This window comes from Meles meles, chromosome 13 (assembly GCF_922984935.1).
Source record: "Meles meles chromosome 13, mMelMel3.1 paternal haplotype, whole genome shotgun sequence".
Lineage (NCBI taxonomy): Eukaryota > Metazoa > Chordata > Mammalia > Carnivora > Mustelidae > Meles > Meles meles.
Genome location: NC_060078.1, coordinates 34,573,956 through 34,596,431, shown reverse-complemented (window position 1 = coordinate 34,596,431; position 22,476 = coordinate 34,573,956). Strand labels below are relative to the sequence as shown.

The 22,476-nt window shown below is 36.2% G+C and overlaps 1 protein-coding gene across 4 annotated transcripts in view; it reads right to left on the bottom strand.

Annotated features, from left to right (window-relative positions):
- Positions 1 to 22,476, bottom strand: part of ADK (adenosine kinase) — a 538,475-nt gene that overhangs the window by 467,836 nt on the left and 48,163 nt on the right. For 3 of the 4 annotated variants that reach the window (XM_046026661.1, XM_046026664.1, XM_046026662.1), the window contains one exon: positions 2,362 to 2,415. The exons of the other annotated variant lie outside the window; for it this stretch is intronic. In XM_046026661.1, the coding sequence (XP_045882617.1) occupies positions 2,362 to 2,415 (54 nt within the window). The remainder of the gene's footprint in view (positions 1 to 2,361; positions 2,416 to 22,476) is intronic. 4 annotated transcript variants of the gene reach the window in all.

The following is a 22,476-nucleotide window of genomic DNA, read 5'->3' as shown; positions in this document are numbered from 1 at the left end:
GACTCTTAATCTCACAAAACAAACTGGGGGTTGCTGGGGGGAGGTGGGATTGGGAGAGGGGGAGGGGGTTATGGACATTGGGGAGGGTATGTGCTATCGTGAGTGCTGTGAAGTGTGTAAACCTGGCGATTCACAGACCTGTACACCTGGGGATAAAAATACATTATATGTTTATTAAAAAAAAAAAAAATTTGGAAGGGGAGGCGAACCATAAGAAACTATGGACTCTGAAAAACAACCTGAGGGTTTTGAAGGGTCAGGGGTGGGACCTTGGGGGAACAGGTGGTGGGTAATAGGGAGGGCACGTTTTGCATGGAGCACTGGGTGTTGTGCAAAAACAATGAATACTGTTACGCTGAAAAAATAAATAAAATGGTAAAAAAAAAAAAAAAATCAATCTATCCATAGGAGTACCCAAAGTACCTCTAGGAGTGAACTTTATCATATTTAGTATGTGAAATTTTAAATGAATTAACATACTATATAGGTTATATATGAAATAATGTGAATATATTCTTTGAAAGCAGTTTTCTGTTGTTTATAGTACTAATCATAGCCTACAAAGCCCAAAGGAACCTTAGGTTAACTACCCAGTTTCCAAACCAAAAGAACTCTGTTATCAGTAATAACAAGTAACCAACCAATGGTAGAGTGAAAATCACCTACCTTCACTGATTATACTTGGCCGCAAAGAAAGAAACTGAAGAAAATTTGACAATATACTTGACAACCCACTATGAAGATTATAATCAAATGAGGACAGAACAAATATGAAAACTAAAAAACTAGCATAACAATGGGATATATCAACCATAAAAATTCTTGAAGAAAACATCTCCCTACACATTGGTCCTACTATTTTAAGATTAACATTTATTACAATGTCTTCAATATGAAATAAGAAATAAAATAATTTGGAAAATGTTTTTAAAGAGTAAAGTTTTTAAAAGTACTTTAAAGAGTAGTTTTTTTTTTTTTAAGATTTTTATTTATTTATTTGACAGAGAGAGATCATAAGTAGGCAGAGAGGCAGACAGAGAGAGTGGGAGGGAAGCAGGCTCCCTGCTGAGCAGAGAGCCCGATGTGGGACTCGATCCCAGGACTCTGAGATCATGACCTGAGCTGTTAAAAGTACTTTATTTTTGAGAAAAAAAAATAGTGTGTAGACTTTTTATTTGAGTATAGTTGACACACAATGTTACATTAGTTTCAGCTGTACAATAGTGATAAAACAACTTTATAAGTTTTTTCTATGCTCACCTCAAGTGTAGCTGCCAAATGTCACCACACAATGGTATTAAAATATCATTAACTATATTCCCTATGCTGTGTCTAAAAATAATAGTCTTAAAGAACTCTATCAAAAAAGTTATTCTCCATACAAATGTATACAAATTGAAGACTCATTAAACTAAACTATAAGGGACCATAAGGGACCTGAGTTCTTTAACTTTAGGGAGTATCAAACATTAGGGAAATCCCCAAGCAGCATATGAAATTCACCAATATATTTATTAACTGGATAGAGCCCTATTACCAAGAATAAGCGTGGTTGAACCTGAAGGTGTATAGCCAGCCACAGATTCCTCAAATTCTTAATTCTACAGTATTATTTGACATTCAGTGTTTGCATAATAATTAAGGTCATCAGAACTTTCTTACTTCACAATGGGAAAAAGAAAGTAGACTAACTAGAAAATAAAAGCATATAAATTCTTTTTTTAGCTGTCCTCTTTGGACAATGTCATGATACTGAAAAGATTAAGATGACTTTTTTTTTTAAATTCCCAACCTGTCATTTTTAAATAAACCTCCAAGTTTCTATGAATAATCTTTGAAATACTACAACAGAGCAGAAAAATAGCCATGGAGGTATCCCAGAATCATAAGTTCTTTCTACCTGAAAGAACCCTAAGAACATTAAAATTTTAAAAAGGAACAAAATTTTGTATATTTAAAGTGTTTTGCCTTATGCCAATCATTACTAGGCATTTAACTTTTCATAAAGAAACAAAATTAGATTTCACCATCTTAAGCATGAGGGTGGGGAAGTCAACTGAGTAAAAGCTAAAATTAGAAACAATTTAATATTTTATGTGGGGAAAGATCATAAAATTACATATTTCCCAATATGCTCTTGGTCTAGATGATAGAATAAAATACTACATGTTTTAACATGTATGCAGGAAGAATTATTACCAATGTTAACTGTATGTAATGTAAATTACCCTACTCTTACTAGAATTAAGGTCATAGTGTTAATTATATCTTTATATTTTACATAATTTTGAAAATCAGATTGTTTACATACATCTCCATAGAGGAGTAAACTATGTACCACCTAGGGTTTAATGTACTTACAATTCCTTGTGTTTGTCCTCAGCCAAGATCTGGTCATTTGGCTTAAGAGAATACCTGTAAAACAAAACAAAGAAATACTGGTCATATAAACATATAAATACATTTGGCTCATGGACATCTCACTATGGTTATCAACATACAGTCAGTTAAAACCTATCAAACAAGCACTACCACAGTGTTACAAGTCTCTGTCTTCACTGATAAAACATTAATGCCTAAGTTCTTTGTTGTTCTATTAGTCACTTCTGCAGACACCATCCAAAGAACTGAAGTAGGATCAACCTGACCTTCAAAAACACAAGGTATCTTCAGTAGTGAATAATCTGTAATGTACATTCATCCAGCAGTTCAAAATTCTAGAAACTGCCACAGTAAGTATTTAAGCATTCACAAAAGAATATGCATTTATTCATTAAATACACAGTAAAAATCTGTGTACCACACTATGTCCTAGGTAGTGTGACTTAGGAGAAATAAGTTTCTGAGTTCCTTGACTAAACCATTTATAAGCTTAATGACAACCAGCAATTATTTCATTTCTTTAATTCTCACTTTCCCTGTCTATAAAACAGGTTGCTATAAATATTAGAACAGGTATCTTCCAAATTACCATATATTTGTCATGCTAAAGGTAAACAGATTTCCGAGGAGTACACAGAAAAAAACAAACAACAGATGGCAATTCCCGGGTCTTCAAATTCCACTTGTATTCAACCCTTTCCTAAAAACTAAGCTCCCTGACAATGGGTCAGAAGTTCAAGTGGAAACGTTATGTAGATTCTCCTTTCTTACCTCCCCTCTCATAAATGCCTTTACCCACTTGACAAAAAGAATGGCACCCTGAATAGACCTGTACTGCAGCGACTGGGCATATAAAAAGCTCTGAAATGCTAAATGAGAAATGGTTCATAATATTTTTGTCTGCAAAGTCTCTTTAAGTGAAGTACCATAAACTGACTACAGAGTTTACTGTTTGATACATTATTTCTATAAATAATTAAGCTACAAATTGTAAATGGGGAGCTGTCACAGGATGTTCTATTTTCAGATATACTATGGAATGGGGCACAAGTTGGTTACACTTTTAAAAGTTTATCTTTGGGCACCTGGGTGGCTCAGTGGGTTAAGCCTCTGCCTTTGGCTCAGGTCATGCTCAGAGTCCTGGGATCAAGCCCCACTTTGGGCTCTCTGTTCAGCAGGGATCCTGCTACCCTGTTTCTCTCTGCCTGCCTCTCTGCCTGTGATCTCTCTGTCAAATAAATAAATAAAATCTTAAAAAAAAAAAAGTTTATCTTTTCCATTCCATGTACATGATCAAAGACTGCCTTACTTGTCAGGAAGAATCCTATGAAGTAAAGCTAAGAGAGTTTCCCAAACAAAGAAAAAACAAGAAAGAGTGTCAACTTATTCCCTCCAAGCAACAAATTAAAAACAAAGTTCCTTGTCTTTCATTTATCTACTGAGGATTAAATATCAGAACATGGTTGTCACAGAAACACAAGTCAAATCATTTATTTGAACTGAAAAATGAAGCCAGACTTTATCAAGAAAGTAAATCTGATACGCTTGACAATGAAAAACAATTTTACCAATGACTCCAAGGCAGACAATGGTTTTCAACTGAATGAATGGTTTTGACAAAAACATGTTTAAGGCACTCAGTAAATACGTATTATCAAGAAAAATCCTTTTGACATAGGTATATTGAAATCAACAATATTTAACTTTCCCTAGCATCTCCTAAAATGTTTAGGTAAACTCTAAGTAAAACACTAATAGATATAATTACTAGCTATTTAGGAAGCCTTACTAAAGCCTTTTTCAGTGCATTTCTTAGAACTAAATGTCTCTAATGACTCTAATGACTGGGAAGTCCGGTGGTTTTCAATTCTTTGCTTCTAACAAAACGGAGAAAGGACCTAAGAAAATAATCAGCTGACAGACAAATAAAAATAATTTTTGATGATAGGTCATTTGATAAAAGAGAAGCTCAAACAACTGAGTGCTGCTGCTGAAATAAAAATCTGCTCATTACCAACCAATTAATTATGTGAACACATCTCTTAGCACTTCCACCTGTCAGGGAGCAAGAATTCCTCATCTGTTTCTCAGGGGATAAGAACTCCTGTCCCCTTCAAGGTCCTTTTAGATGGACTAAGAATTGAATTGACTGATTAAGAGAAGAAAATCAAATTTAACGGACTTATATATGAGGAATTCACATAGACATGGAAATGCCAAAGATGTCAAACAAAATGAGGTATATGTATCATTCTGAACTAAGGAGAAAGAAATAGGGACCTGGGATTTCAAGAAAGGAAAGAATGCACTTTACAGGGAGATAAGAAGAGATGCTTGGGGGCACCTGGCTGGCTCAGGTGGTTAGGCATCTGACTCAATTTCAGTTCAAGTTGTGACCTCAGGGTGCTGAGATAGAGGGCTTTTTTGGCTGAGCATGGAGCCTGCTTAGGTTTCTCTCTCTCCTTCTCCCTCTGCCCCTCCTTGTTCTCTCTCTCTCTCCCTCCCTCTCAATTAAAAAAAAAAAAAAAAGATGTGTCGCAATTTGATGTTTTCCCTATCATATAAATGTGTCACTCAGATATAATTTATTTGTTAATAACCCTTATTCTGGGAAAGATCCCCAGTTTAGACTCTTCTATGAGGTTAAGGGAGGGACAATAGTTTCTCATGAACCCACATGGTCTCAAGTGCCTTCAACTCAAAATAATTCACATGCCAAAGTGGCACATTCTGAGGAAGTGCCTATCTGAACCTCTTCACATTTCAAAAAGAAAAGGGAAATAAAAATGGTGCTGCGCAGCACTGTATATTATTATCCAAGGAAGGTTGAATTAAATGAAAAAACTTAGTTTCACCCACCTCATTAAAAGATGCATTTCAAATAAAATGTTTTGTTTAATAATTACTTAACAAAATTAAATACATTTATGTTGTTTTATGAAGTATACATTCGTTATAATTTAATGACTAGGAGGTATTTTAAAATTCAATTTACTATTTACAATTTATAAATAAATAAATTTACAATTTATCTTCGTTATATATGCATATTGTATTAAATAAAAAGATAACTCGCACACAAAAATACATCTGGTGGTAAAATGTGTAATAGAAATACAAATTTAAACAGAGAAAGGAATATGAACTTTTTCAGGAGTAAAAAAGAGCTTGTTTTTGTCTTTTTTATAAATGGATGATGGTAAAATAAATTTTTTTAAATAAACGGATGATGGTAGGTAGCAAACATTACAATAAAAAATCATAAATTTTAACTTAATGAGTGAGGAAGTTTATTAAAGTTTATTAAAACATTTTATGAAAATTAAAATATTTCAAACCAGTGGATTTGGTATCTATGTCTTAGCAACTCAACCAATGTTACTTTCCCTCTCCAGCTGGCTAGTGATAAAGAATAACAAACATTTCCTGCACTTAAGGACCCTGAGATTCAGTACCTAATCAGAATAAAAATAACTGCTTGTGGTATGATAATGTTACAATAAAGTGAAGCACAAGGTACCTTGTTCAAACAAAACACTGAGTAACAAGTCTTCTTCCTAAGAGCATCAAAAAAGGAACAGCTTTTATCTGTTCCACAAATTTCTCTTCCTTCCCCACTTCATCTCTCTTCTCTGTTTCTTTACCATTAAAACAAAACAAAACAAACAAAATACCCTTCCCTTTTAAAGTCTCAGGATAAGAATTTAAAGGGAATGGTGAAGCCAGAAAAAAAAAAAAAAGGGTGGTGGTGGAGCGGGGGGTCCACATAGCCAAGAAGCAAGCACGGAAGGATAGCCTGATTTTTTTTTTTTTAATATTTTATTTATTTGACAGAGAGAGGTCACAAGTAGGCAGAGAGGCAGGCAGAGAGAGAGGGAGAAACAGGCTCCCCACTGAGCAGAGAGCCCGATGCGGGGCTCCATCCCAGGACCCTGAGATCATGACCTGAGCCGAAGGCAGAGGCTTAAACCACTGAGCCACCCAGGCACCCCTGGATAGCCTGATTTTTTATCAAATCACTGAAAGGGACATTTTATTTTCCTATTCACAGAGTACCTCAAGAATAAATGTGCAAAATCCATTCTGGACTATTCTCCAAGCAAATTAGTTCCCTAATCCCAAACTCCAAAGCGTCATTCTTCCCGTAGCATTTCTTTCTCTCATCTGATTTCTCCCTATCTCAAACCAGGTAACTTTTCATCATAAGTCAATAACTTTAATTTTTCTTCATCTTTGCTCGTTTTTTTAAATCGGTTTTATCTTCCTTATCTCTTCCTTGACTCTTATACACTGCATTTTAGGAAACTGGACCATACATAAATATCCAAAGTTGACCAAAATGCAAAGTTTGAGGAAATAGTACCCAATACTACCCTCACTTCTGACACCAATTGCAAATTCAGGAGGTTCCCAAAACCACCCTCTGATTCAGTAATTCATTACAAGGACTTACAGAACTCACTGAAAACTATTACACTCACAGTTACAGATTACAAGGAAAGGATACAGGTCAAAGACCAAGGGAGGACCCATGTGGAGGAGTGTCTGGGAGAGCTCCAAATGCAAAGCTTGCTCTGGCATCAGTATTGACAATCCAGCACATTGCTGATATGTGACAACGTGGTATGCAGTATTGCCAACAAGAGAAGCTCACCTAAGCTTCAGTGTCCAGATTTTTTACTGGGGCTTCATTACATAGGCATGATTGATTAACTGACTGCCCAAGTGGTTTAACTTAGTTTTTGGGTCAACTGATACCAGTTGGGATGTGGCCAGCCCCTATGCTAAACAAAACATGCTTCCATCAGGTATGATGTAGATTACCTCTCAGAAGTCAAAGGTAAAATCCAAACATCTCTTTGAACAAGACCAAAATCTTTACTACACATATGCTTATGTGTGTTTATTTACATATGTCCATAAATACACTAACATGTACGTGGTACTTCTTTACTCATAAACTTCTATCTAGATCTACTTTTTTCATAGAACTTTCCCTCATTAATACTCACATTACCCAATTTCAGTTGGTTAATAACTACATGAAATGCCACTAGAATAACCTATAGTTATAAATTATCTATCTCTCTGCCTAAAAGAATATTCTAACTTATAAAATGGAGCATTGTTTTAGTTTGCAAATTTTTTAAAAAGGCACTAGTAAAGCAAGGTATTTGTTCCTCCAAGCAATTTAAATACATTTCCAAAGCTCATAAACTATAACCAAACTATTTACTTATACAGATGTTTATTCATAAGAGAATAAAAACTTTATACAACTTAAAAATATACACAAAAAATAGTACATACCTGTAACTGTAACAATTATGTTTTAACTAAGAAATATTTCAAATTTATCTTGAAAGTGAGTAAAGAATAAATTATAAATGTGAAGGTAAATAAATATATCATCAGTACCATAACCCCTACTAAAAAAATGGAGCTATTTTTCAATGAAATGTACAGTTGAATGTTTATTTACATCTGGAATTATAAACACATGCATTTCTCATTTTCATTTACTATGTCCTGTTCTGCCAACCTAACTGCTGTTCACAGAAGATATACAGTGTTTTATAATCTATCACATTTAACTTACTCTCTGAACATTCAGTTTTATTTTTTTTTAAGTAGGCTCCAAGCCAAATGTGGGGCTTGAACTCACTACCCTAAGATGAAGAGTCACATGTTCTACCTACTGAGCCAGCCAAGTGCCCCTCAATGGTTTAAATTAATAAAGATCAGGGGGAAAATTCAACTTAGTGGGAATTAGAAAGTAGAGAACTATATCTCAACTTTCTACCATGTCTTTCCCAGAATGATAGTAAGTACAACCTATTCTTTAGTTGGGGTTTGTTTTCTAAACACATTATTAGATAGATGTTCTGCTTCTATATGCATTTCTTAATTTAAACATAAACATGACCCCTAAAAGGCCGGACACTGCAGAATGGTATAGTGCCAGTTCTCAATCTTTTTTCTGCCTAATTTACCAGCAGATAAAGACAAGCACTTATTCCAATTAGCAAGAGATAAGGAAGCATGTGAGAATACAAAGAAGCACCTTTTTTATCTGCCTCAAGCATCCACAGAGCATCTCTGAGTGAAAGAAGGTTAGACTGAAAATCTGCTTTACTGTCCTGTGTTACTGTGCATTAATTAGCTTTTTAAAGTGGGCAAGCCATTTCATTTCTCTAAGAAGAATGAAATACCTATGCCACAGGGTTGCTAGTGGATCAAATAAGATAATACAAGAAGTGTTCAAGTGCCACCACATGAGCATGTAATAAATACTCACCTCTCCCCCCTTTCTTGTAATGCATCTACCTCTGTAAAATGACTAATTCAATTAGTTCAGATAGGGAGGGAAGGAAGTGTACAGTGTTCCCATGTTTTAAAGCAAATGGGTAACTACAAATTTCCATCAAGAAAACATCAGTGTTGGGGCGCCTGGGTGGCTCAGTGGGTTAAAGCCTCTGCCTTTGGTTCAGGTCATGATCCCAGGGTCCTGGGATGGAGCCCCACATCGGGCTCTCTGCTCAGCAGGGAGGCTGCTTCCTCCTCTCTCTCTGCCTGCCTCTCTGCCTACTTGTGATCTCTCTCTGTCAAATAAATAAAATTAAATTAAAAAAAAAAAAAAAAAAAAAGAGGGCGCCTGGGTGGCTCAGTGGATTAAGCCGCTGCCTTTGGCTCCGGTCATGATCTCAGGGTCCTGGGATCGAGCCCCGCATCGGGCTCTCTGCTCTGCAGGGAGCCTGCTTCCTCCTCTCTTTCTGCCTGCTTCTCTGCCTACTTGTGATCTCTGCCTGTCAAATAAATAAATAAAATCTTAAAAAAAAAAGAAAAAAGAAAACATCAGTGTTGTGTAAAAATATGTCGATGAGGGAATTATTTATGGAAAAGTAAAATTGTAAGCAAATACTACAGAAAGTAGCAGATTTATAATCAGTAAATTTTAGCATGAAGGGGAAATGGTTCAAGATTAAGCTTCAAAAGAAAAAGGTAATATTCTCCCAAAAAGAATTGGAAACATAACTTCAAAATACTATACAGATTACAGATTTTTTTTATTCTCCTTTTTGCTTTTTTGAAATGTAAATAAGCAAATTACTTTTGAAATTAGAAAAAATATATTAAAAACAAATTCATATAGCACTTTAGAATCCAGTCATAATATTCACCTGGATGTAATTTTCACTTAAATTTTTCAACCAATGAACATTTAAGCCTCCAAATACTAGTTCAAAACTTTTCTTGTATAAAGTTTTTAAAATAAATTTAATTTAAATATTTTTATTGTATAAATATGGACAGCAACAGGTGGCAAGTGGATAGGAAGCAAGAGAAGGAAAGGAGGAAGAGGGAAAGAAGAGAAATAAGGGAGGAGGGGAGGAAAGAGGAGAGGAGAAGGAAGATTAATTTCCTTCATCTCTGCCTGAGCTATTAAAGGAAGACACAGGAATACAGTACTGACATACAGTAATGACATTCCCACCATGGGTAATGGGAAAATGGCACTGTTACTTAGGTCATAATTAAATATTAGAACACATAAGTAAAATGTATTAATACCTGATAGATAACTATTAAGATATGCCATAACAGCAGTAGTGTGCAACTAACAGTAATAAAGGCTAGGCCATGAGACTGAAACAAACATTATTTATTCAAATATGCTTTCCCTGAATATTAGCATAACATAAAATTTCAGACCTAGGAAGGCCCTTGAAGATACTACAAAGTCCAGAAACAGCCCATCATAAATGAAATGGTAAATCCAGCTTCATACAAATAGTTAATGCCAAGCCAGACCCCCTACATAGCAGGACAACAAAAAAAATATTCCGTAAACACTTGCAACTAAGATTGCCCTCTGAGAATTAAACAAGTAAAATTTCAAGAAATCTATAAATATTACCACATGGTCCAAAGAATCCAAATAGTAGCATGCAAAGTTTTATAGAACTAGCAGATTCAACCAGAGACAATGTGGGTGTGGTAAGATTTTAAACAACATGGTTAATAATCCTAGCAATTAAAAAATAAACATATTAAATATATTCAAAAGGGAAAAAAGAGACCAAAAGTGTTAATCACCATAGCAATGTTTCAGATTACAGTTGCAATTTAAGAGGCTTACAAAGAAACAGATTAAAGGGTAAACCACAGGGTTAGAATGAAAATAATAGCAAAAAGTTACAAAGTTTATGAAAAGAGTATTTTAAATCCTCATTAGTAAACTAAATGAGGATTATAACTCAATTACAGAAGGCTAAAGGAAAAGAATTAAACCAAATTTACACTTAAATAAATAGAACTATACTCTTTGTATTGTTAAAATTTTTTCTTATGTTTTTATCTTAAAAAATAATTGATAAACATTCAAAATGATTAGGCACATATTTTCATTAAAGGAAATTTTAGAATTCAGCTTGAAGATGTCACTGCTTGGCTACTGGACCACGATGTGAAATACTGGGGCTCAGAAGCAAACAGTCAAGAAAGAATTCTAGAGATGTCTTCAGTACAAAGCAGGTGGTTTTATTACAGCACAGCAGAAAGAGCTGGACTGGGATTGGGAGGAGTGACTGATTACATATTTTTAGGTTGGGAGGGGTTAGAGATAGTGTTAGTCTCTACGGAATTTGAAAGCAAGGTTTCCAAGACCTTGAGGGGCCATTACTACTGTCCAATAAAACCTCAGTCATGAGACCCTTCAGATGTGTTATCAGTGGACCGTGTGTTTGGAGGAAAACTGCTAACAGAAATAAAGGAAGAAATATAGAAATAAATGAAGTTTCAAAAGGGATTTTCATAAGTTGAAGGAGACTTAACTTATTTTTTTTTTTTAAACATTTATTTGACAGAGACAAATCACAAGTAGATAGAGAGGCAGGCAGAGAGAGAGAGAGGGAAGCAGGCTCCCTGCTGAGCAGAGAGCCCTATGAGGGACTTGATCCCAGGACCCCCAGATCATGACCTGAGCCGAAGGCAGCGGCTTAACCCACTGAGCCACCCAGGCGCCCAAGGAGACTTAACTTATAACCTGAAGCTCACCTGAAGCTAAAGTTGCCTTTTATCCTTACCAAGGTATTAACCTTGAGGCAGTTGAGTTCCTGAAGGAAGGTCACCCTGCCTGTCTCAAGTACTTGTCAAGGAAATTTAATTTTTTTCTACATTTCTTTTGCCTTTTTTTCTCCAGATTAAGCCATATCCAAAAAAAACAAAACAAAACAACAACAACAAAAAAACCACTTCACAACACACCTCCCATTTCTCTTTTTTTAAAGATTTATTTATTTACTTACTTACTTATTTGACCAAGAGAGAGAGAAAGAGAGAGCACAAGTAGGCAGAGCAGCAGGCAGAGGGAGTGGGAGAAGCAGGCTCCCCATTGAGTAGGGAGCCAGACATGGAGCTCAATTCCAGGACCCTGGGATCATGACCCAAGCCAAAGGCAGATGCTTAACTGACTGAGCCACCCAGGCACCCCGCCCCCTCATTTATTTCTTATATGCTTCAATTTGATTTCTGTCCCTACCATTCCACTGTGATTTACCTAGCGGAGCTCACTGCTGACATCCTATCATCAAATCTAGTGAATTCTTGTAGGCTTTAAGTTACTAGGCATCTCATCTCTCCTACATGTGATATTATTAACCACTCTGTCACACAAGCTCACTATACTTCATGAGACTGTTTCATTTAGTTCTCCTGCTAAAAACTTGTTATTTCTTCTCTATCTCCTTCCATAATTCTTTTTCACTTACCCATTTATTCAGTGTTTAATCTTCTAGTCCACCTCTTTTACTTTTACCCTTTCTTTCCAAAGGCTCATCCATTAATTGCTTTAAGTTAGTTAGTTAGTTTGTGTATATATGTATGTAGGTAATCGTTACATAGTCATTACACCTAACTGTGGGGCTCAAACTCATGACCCCAAGAGATCAAGTCATACACTCTTCCAACTGAGCCAGCCAGGTGCCCCTACTGTTTCAAATATCACCTGTTTAAGGGCGCCCTTGCGGCTCCGTCACTTAAGTGTCTGCCTTTGGCTCGGGTCACGATTCTGCAGTCCAGGGTCCAAGTGCCAAGGAGCCTGCTTCTCCCTCCCTCTGCCCCCCTGCACCCCCACTTATGCTCTCTCTCATAAATAAATAAAATCTTGGAGATGGAGAGGAGAGGGAGTTGAGGGAAACTGGAAGGGGAGATGAACCATGAGAGACTATGGACTCTGAAAAATAACCAGAGGGTTATGAAGGGGTGGCGGGGGTGGGGGGGGGGTGGGGGGTGGGGTGGGAGGTTGAGGAACCAGGTGGTGGGTAATAGGGAGGGCACGTACTGCATGGAGCACTGGGTGTGATGCCAAAACAATGAACACTGTTATACTGTAAATAAACAAATAAAAAAAAATAATAAATACCAAAAAAATAAATAAATAAACACCAAAAAATAAAATAAAAAATAAATAAATACCACCTATTTTAATGATGATGATGATGATAGAATAATAATAGCACCTAGCCTTTATTGAATGGCACTGTATCAAAAGTAAAATTAAATATAATGGTTATTTATTATATACTCCTCCAGTTATGAGATCTCTACCCACCAGAAACATAAATCAAATTACCTTCTAAATGGGTCTACCTGGATATCACATATTCATCTCACGCATGAGCAACACTGAACTCAATCTCTCTACTCTCTCTAACATGTCTTCCTCTCATACTCCCTAACTCAATTGTAAATAGCACCAGCTACTCAGTCACCAAAACCTAAAGCTGGAATGTCATCCCTGACTCCTCTGCACTCTTTGTTAATCAGTCATTAACCTTACCTTTGTAAAGGTAAAAAAAATATTACTGCACTTTCTCCAAACCATCATTTCCTGACTACAATGCTCAGGTCACCATACATCAACAGCCTTCTCTAATTTATCTCCTCAAATGCACTGATCTGCTGCAGACACGTGCTTTCTGTAAATCTAAATGTAAATCTGACCAGTCATTACCCTGCTTAAACCCTCAAGTGCTCTCCCTTGCCCATAAAAAAGACACGAGGGACATTCCGAGCTCCTTAGTAGCCAATAACACTAGCTAACATCTAACAAATACCTAAATTACCTCAATTCAAATCCTCACATTGTAACAGTCCTATTCTAATATTCCCCCCTCCTTTTTTTTTTTTTTTTTTTTCACAAGAAAAGTGATTTTCCATAGATTAAGAAACACAATCAAGGTCAGACAACTGCAAGTGGCTCCAAAGCACACCCTTAATCTCTAGTCTATAATGCCACATTAATGAGGTGATTTCATTATACATCTGTCTTTTCAGTCAGACTTAAACCAGCTGCTTAAAGGCAAGAAACTTTCCTAACTCTGCACTCCTAGTACTTGGCAAAATGTTGACCACAAGGCAAGTGCTCCAAATAAAGTCTTTAAAAAATAATAGTCATATGTGATTAGTTGTTACTAATATTAGTGCAACTTAGGTCTTATTACAAAATTGTATTGTTTTTTTCATAGGTATACATTTTTTGTTAGGTTTATTCTAGGTATTTTTTTTTTAAATATTTTATTTATTTGACAGAGAGAAATCACAACTAGGCAGAGAGGCAGGCAGAGAGAGAGGAGGAAGCAGGCTCCCTGCGGAGCAGAGAGCCCGATGCGGGGCTTGATCCCAGGACCCTGGGATCATGACCTGAGCCGAAGGCAGAGGCTTTAACCCACTGAGCCACCCAGGCGCCCCTATTCTAGGTATTTTAAAAATAAAGTTGTTGCTATTGTGAATAGAACATTTTTTTAATAATATTTTTTAGATTATTACTGGTATTTGGAAATACTACTGAATTTTGAATATTTTCTTTAACTTGGTTACCTTGTTACCTGCATTAAAAGAAAGATGGTTTTTGACTCTTCTGAATTCTAGATTCTTAGATTTTGGGATAAACTGGCATTTGATTTGAAATTTTATTTCAAACCTTTTATTTTTTTTTATTTTTATTCATTTATTTGAAAGACAGAAATTACAAGTAGGCAGAGAGAGAGAGGAGGAAGCAGGCTCCCTGCTGAGCAGAGAGCCCGATGCGGGGCTCGATCCCAGGACCCTGGGATCATGACCTGAGCGAAAGGCAGAGGCTTTAACCTACTGAGCCACCCAGGCGCCCCTGGACCTTTTATTTTGCCCCATATATCATAAGATGGTATTCTTCATGGATTCTCAGATTTGACTTATAATACTGAAAAAATCATTTTTCAGTATTATAAGGGTTAAGCCTCTGCCTTAAATGAAAAAATCATTTTTTCAGTATTTTAAGTCAAATCTGAGAATCCATAAAGAATACCATCTTATGATGTATGGGGCAAAATAAAAGGTCCATAAATGAGTCTATGTTCATTCAATTTCAACAGTTTAGATCTTATTGGAGGAAGCCTCAGAGCAACTCAAGACTAATCACTTAGTGTGTGAAATAGTGTAAAATTTCAAATCAAATGCCAGTTTATCCCAAAATCTAAGAATCTAGAATTCAGAAGAGTCAAAGACCATCTTTCTTTTAATGCAAGTAACAAGGTAACCAAGTTAAAGAAAATATTCAAAATTCAGTAGTATCCCCAAATACCAGTAATAATCTAAAAAATATTATTAAAAAAATGTTCTACTCACAATAGCAACAACTTTATTTTTAAAATACCTAGAATAAACCTAACAAAAAATGTATACCTATGAAAAAAACAATACAATTTTGTAATAAGACCTAAGTTACACTAATATTAGTAACAACTAATCACATATGACTATTATTTTTTAAAGACTTTATTTAACTTATCTGTCAGAGAGAGGAGGGAGAGAGAAAGTGAACACACACAAACAGTGGGGAGGGGCAGGCAGAGGGAGAAGCAGGCTCCCTGCTGAGCAAGGAGTCCCAAGCAGGACTCAATCCCAGGACTCTGGGATCATGACCTGAGCCCAAGGCAGCCGCTTAACCACTGAGCCACCTAAACATCCCCATACATGACTATTTAAATTTAATTAATTAGAGGCCTGGTTGGCTCAGTCAGAAGAGGGTATGACTCTTGATTGTGAGGTTGTAGGTTCAACCTCCACATTGGGTGTAGAGATTATTAAAAAAAATAATAATGACATTAAAAAAATAAATTTAATTATTTAAAATGAAATAAAAATTTAAATCAGTTTATCAGTTGTACTCACCACACTTCAAATGTTCAAAGCTAAGGCTACTGATTTTCATACTTAACAGTACAAATACACAACATTTCCATCATTACAGAAAATTCTAGTGGAGAGTAGTGCTGGAGAGATAATAACTTACTCCAGATTTTGTTTTTAGTCACTTCTACATGCTTTAGGTTTTTTCCAAAACAGAAGTATTTTTATAATTTTTGAAGCCAACAAATTTGAAAATGATAGTACCACAAAATGTTTAGATCTGAAAAAAAAAAAAACTAACAATTTTGTAACCCTATATTTAATGTACTTAAGTCTATGTGTTCCTAAAATATATAACAGTACTTTAAAAGAAATTGAGGGTGCCTGGGTGGCTCAGTGGGTTAAGCCTCTGCCTTCGGCTCAGGTCATGATCTCAGGGTCCTGGGATCGAGTCCCGCATAGGGCTCTCTGCTTGGCAGGGAGCCTGCTCCCTCCTCTCTCTCTGCCTACTTGTGATCTCTCTCTATCAAATAAATAAATAAAATCTTTTAAAAAAATAAAAATAAAAGAAATTGAGATGTACATGCAAGATAGAAACTTATCTGGTAAAAATCTCATTTTTCCAAATTAATCTAAAAATGCAATGCAATCCTAAACAAAATCCCAGAAAGAATTTTTTTAGAACTGGACAAACTCATTCTAAAATTTATGTACAAAAGAAAAGAGCCAAGAATTACCAAGAAAATTCTTGAATAAGAACAAAATATAGGGACTTGCCCTACCAGACATCAAGATTTATTTTAAAGTTTTAGTAAAAACAAAATAAAGACAGAGCTGTGTTAGTTCAACAACAAACAGAAAGCAGAAAAAGAATTGGATAAATAAAATAGATAAATAAAAATTGGCATTGCAGAGGTGCCTGCGTGGCTCAGTCGTTAAGCATCTGCCTTGGGCTTAGGTCATGATCCCAGGGTCCTGATACTGGACTCCTTGCTCAGCAGGAAGCCTGCTTCTCCCTCTCCCACTCCCCGTGCTGTGTTCCCTCTCTCGCTGTCTCTCTCTGGCAAATAAATAAATAAGAATCTTTTTTAAAAAATAGCATTGCAGATCAGTGGATACAGCTTAAGACTATCCACAATGCAGTGAAATAACAGCTGATTTCCCTTAAGAAAAAAAAAAAAATTTAACCAGATCCCTACTTCACATCATGAACAAAGAATCAATTCAACTCAATTAAAGACCTGAGTACACAAATCATACTGTTAAAATTTCTACAAGAAAATACTGCAAAATACCTTTATAAAGAATTAACTCCAAAAGTGTCAGAGCATTTCATAATTAGTTTTAAAACAATTACACCTTTTAACCACCCATGCAGAGTGTCACTTGACACTCCAAATACTGTTTTACTTCAAACCTAATATACATTCATTTATTGAAATAATTCCTCTTGATTTATACAAATAATCCAGTTGTAAATTTTTGGTATTAAATAATTAGCACTGAAATTTATAACCAACTATTACAACCCTGAGTATTTTTGGAGTGAATATTAAGTAATATATTTCATTCATGCTTATATTAATCAAGATCTACCTAAGGTTTGTACAAATGTATTACTAAAAATTTAGATTGTTAAGAAAAACATATTTCCTCAACAACTCTAACCTCCCTTCTTAAAACTATTTTCATTTCTAATGATGGTTTTTACTTCTCAATTACCATGTCACTAATTCTCTTCATAGCTCTTGCTTCTGTGCTATTTACCTAGTGTCAAGAAAAATCAAAACAAATCTGTCATATATTCCGTTGCTTCTCTTTGTATATACTTCTTCCTTTACTCTCCATAAGGAGGTCAACAATCATCTGGAAATTTTTTTTTTTTAAGATTTTATTTATTTATTTGACAGGAGAGAGAGATCACAAGTAGGCAGGGGTGGGAGGGGAAGCAGACTCCCTGCTGAGCAGAGAGTAGATGTGGGCCTCGATCCCAGGACCCTGAGACCATGACCTGAGCCAAAGGCAGAGGCTTAACCCACTGAGCCACCCCGGCGCCCTCATCTGGAAATATTTATAAATTCTATAATTTATCCTCCCTTCACACCCAATGTGTCTCTTCAATATGCAAGAAAAGATTATTTTCAATAGCCTACCTCCTGTCTCAATTTTTCCTACTTATTTTCAGTTGTTATATTTTGGCAAATTGGACACATCAAAATTAACTAACTTAATTCTGCTTTTCTTTCAATTAGATAAAGGTCTTACATTTTTTTTTATTCTGGGGAAAAATGGTTTTATTATCTTTAAAATAAACAATAGGATATTCTAGAAGAAGCTTAATTTTTAAATACAAACAATTATCTAATTGTTATTTCTGAATGATGGCAATGCTTGTTCTAGTCCGGAAACAGGTCAATTGTAGACAACATGCCAACTCTCACATAAGAAGTACACTGTTTTGGAAAACTTAGTCAAGAGAAGAATTGTTGAGTGTTTCAATCTCTCACACAGGACTTATTAATCTACTCTAATGCACTAATTAAAACTAAATATTAGGGTACCTGGGTGGCTTAGTCAGTTAAGCATCTGCCTTCAGCTCAGGTCAAGATCCCAGGGTCCTGGGATCATGCCCCAGTGGGCTCCCTGCTAAGTGGGGAGTATGCTTCTCCCTCTAACCCTCACCCCTGCTTGTGCTCTCTCTCTCTCTCAGCTCTCTATCACGCTCACTCTCTCCTTCATGTTCTCTTTAAAAAAAAAACAACTAAATATTAACAATTTTTAGAGATAATTACACACATTTTTCTCACCCATACACTACTGAAGGAAAACACAATTTCACTTAGTTTATAAACCTTTACATATCTACCATAATTTACACCAAAAAAATCTGGATATGTAATTGAATTTTTCAGTTCCAAATTAATACCTCCATATCAAGGTAGCAGAAAATAATGAACATGAATTTTACAATTAAAACAAACCTGTATTTCAATTAAAACAAACCTGTATTTCAAATCTCTGCACAATGACTTATGTGTCTTTTTGGACATGAACAAATTTCTTAAGATCTAAATTATTCCTTATGACATACCTAACTTATAAAGTTGTCAAGAGGACTACACTGATACCATATACATCTACTACATGCTGAGTAAGTGGGGTTTTTTTTGTGTGTGTGTGTTTTTAAGATTTTTTTTATTTATTTATTAGACAGAGAGATCACAAGTAGGCAGAGAGGCAGAGAGAGAGAGGAAAGGAAGCAGGCTCTCTGCTGGGCAGAGAGCCCAATGTGGTGCTCGATCCCAGGACTCTGGGATCAAGACCTGAGCTGAAGGCAGAGGCTTTAACCCACTGAGCCACCCAGGTGCCCCTGAGTAAGTGTTTTTTTAAATCAGACAATAACTCTTAAATTCTACTATACTGTTATTTTTCTCCATATTCTTTTTCTCTATGCTCTTGAATGTTTTTCATTGGATCATCCACGACCCTTCTTTCAATCCAACTTTGTGCTGCTTGGTCCAAAGGATCAAGGATCCTTTGCAAGGATCATCATCATGCAAGGATCATTAATGATCCTCATGCAAAGATCATTAGCATATGATGAGTGTGATTTTTTTTTTGATGTGATTCTTTTTTTTTTTTTTAAGATTTTATTTTATTTATTTGACAGAGAGAGATCACAAGTAGATAGAGAGGCAGGCAGAGAGAGAGAGAGAGGGAAGCAGGCTCCCTGCTGAGCAGAGAGCCCGATGCGGGACTCGATCCCAGGACCCCGAGATCATGACCTGAGCCGAAGGCAGCGGCATAACCCACTGAGCCACCCAGGCACCCCTGGATGTGATTCTTTAAAAAACTGCTCTGAAAGCTGGACAAACACATTATAGGAAAAATATATCTAAAGGCAAAAAAAAAAAAAAAAAGTATCAACTCCCTCGTTATCTTTAAACACTGAACACTTAAAATCCTACTTTTTGCTTTTTAAAGATTTGAGAGAGAAAGAGAGGGTACACGCGGGGGAGGAGCAAAAGGAGGGAGAGGAAGAACCTAAAGTAGACTCCTTGCTGAGCATGGAGCACAAGATGGGGCTTGATCTCATGACCCTGAGATCATGACCTGAGCCAAAATCAAGAGCTAGCCGCTTAACCAATGGAGCTACCCAGGCACCCCTAAAATCCTACTTTAAAAAGGACTTCTCATAAAAAAATTTTTTCAGGCAGGGGCGCCTGGGTGGCTCAGTGGATTAAGCCTCTGCCTTCGGCTCAGGTCATGATCTCAGGGTCCTGGGATCGAGCCCCGCATCGGGCTCTCTGCTCCACAGGGAGCCTGCTTCCTCCTCTCTCTCTGCCTACTTGTGATCTCTCTCTCTCTCTCTCTGTCAAATAAATAAAATCTTTAAAAAAAAAAAATTTTCAGGCAGATGTTATTTCCCAAGTACCTAATATGTACCCAGCACAATGCTATCACGTACCAAAATACAGTGTAGTTCCTTTACACCAAGAGTTTATTGTACATATAACAAATTTACTAAGATATTTTCCGTAATTGTATCTCTCCCCAACAATGTTTCTAAAACCAGTATGCAAGGCTTATACTATGGATATGTAATTATAAACCTAGTATGGGGGCTCCTGGGTGGCACAGTCAGTTAGGGGGCTCTTGATTTTGGCTCATTTTGAGATCTCAGGGTGGAAGCTCCAGGCCTCTATCAGGCTCAGCACTCAGCACCAAGTCGGCCTGGGACTCTCTCTCCCTCTTCCTCTGCCCCTCCCCCCCGCTCACACACCTCCTCTCTCTCCCTCTTTCAAAAATAAATTAAAAAGAAAAAACAAAATCAAAAACGTAGTACCAAAAACAAAAACAAAACAAACTGAGCTTCCTTTCAATAAGAAATTAGGAAGCAGAAGAGTAAAAATAAATGAAAGCCAAGAAATCAAAAGGAAACTATGAATTAAAGGGAAAAAAATCTCTTTTATTCTAAACACTGCTTGTTTGAAAAATTATAAAATCACATAAATTATATACATTATTAAATACTTAGGGAATAAAGCCAACAATCAAAAACAAAAAATCTGAACCAAAGAAAAGTAAGATATTCATCTATTTATCTAGTGTTTGCTTTATGAGTTAGAAACCAGGCCTACTCATTTAAAATTCCCAAAACCTGGCATGTAGTTATTATTAACTCATACAATATATTTTAATTATCAATTATTTAATAATCTAGTTAAGAAATAAAGGTAGTTAGTGTGGCATGGTGGAAAAGGAAATGAGTAAGGATCAAGAGATACAGATTTCGTCTTAGGCTTACACTGCTAACTATAATGCGCAAAACAGGGAACTTCTCTGAGCCCGTTTCTCAGTTATAAAATGAATAAAGAGGATTAAGTTATCTCCAAATTCCAATCCATCTCAAAAATTCTATGAATCTGTAGTTACATATTTTCTGCTATTGTACATATAATAATTTTGAAATACTACATACACACACAAACACACACACTCCTTGGACTTCCACTTAAATATGGAGAAAGACTATCTATTCTTCCTTCCATGACTCTGTTAAAATAATAATAAAGTTATCAAAAAAAAAAAAGGTAAAGATCTACAAGATCTAAAAGAATAGTAATGTAAGCATTAATGGCCAAGAGGTTTCTACGAATCTTCAGAAAAAGGAGAGCAAGGGGAGCCTGGCTGGCTCACTGAGTAGAGTACATGTCTCCTGATCTTGGGGTTTTGAGTTCAACCCTACGCTGGGTATAGAGATTACTCAAACAAATAAATCTTTTTTTTTTTTTTAAAGATTTTATTTATTTATTTGACAGAGAGAGAGGTCACAAGTAGGCAGAGAGGCAGGCAGAGAGAGTGAGAAGGAAGCAGGCTCCCTGCCGAGCAGAGAGCCCAATGTGGGACTCCATCCCAGGACCCTGAGATCATGACCTGAGCCGAAGGCAGCGGCCTAAACCACTGAGCCACCCAGGCGCCCCCAAATAAATCTTTTTAAAAAAGAAGATAAAGATGAAAGCAAATGAGGAACTTAGCAGAACTGAAAAAATTAAAATCTCAGTTGCAACAGATAGAGGCTATAGGGGCACCTATGTGGCTCAGTTGTTAAGCGTCTGCCTTCGGCTCTGGCTGTGATCCCAGAGTTCTGGGATCAAGACCCTGAGTCAGGCTCCCTAATCTGCAGGGAGTCTGTCTCTCCCTCTTCCCCTGCTTGTGTTCCCTCTCTCACTGTCTCTCTGTCAGATAAATAAATAAAATCTTTAAAAAAAAAAGAAAAGTTAGAGGATATATATATATATATATATGTACATATATATATGTGCGTGTGTGTGTGTGTATATATATATATATGAAAGGCAAGCCCTGTCTATCAGGAGAAGCCCCAAGTCTCAGAGGAAATGAATAAGACATGGAGCTAAACCTACAGAAGCAGACTACCATCTCACCAAAACAACTTCCAGTTCCTAAAATAAATTAGAGATTTATTCTCTGAAGAAACCAAACAGAAGCATCTCTTGACTGAGAGACAACAGGCAAAACAGGAAAGATAGGGAGCGACAGATCAAACCACCTATTTAATTATGGTACCGTTAGCCCTTTTAACTTGTCCAACTCTAAGAAGAAAGCGGCCAGGCTTGGAAGGCTTTTCTGTGAAGAAACTGAACAGACTCAGAGAATACCTTTCTAGATACTAATATTAGGGGTCACCCCCTAAAAATGGGTTTTTAGTATAAATCAAATGTAATCAAGCCATAATAAAGTCCCATTAGTCAACAAGCCCAACCTATGTATACCAATCTTTCAATGAGGTTTTGAATGTGGGGTATGAGCTGTGTGTGAGTGTGTGTATTTGAAAAAAAAATTTCATTTTGCTTTATTTATTAGTGTTCTTTGGCTATATAACAAATTCACCCAAAACTT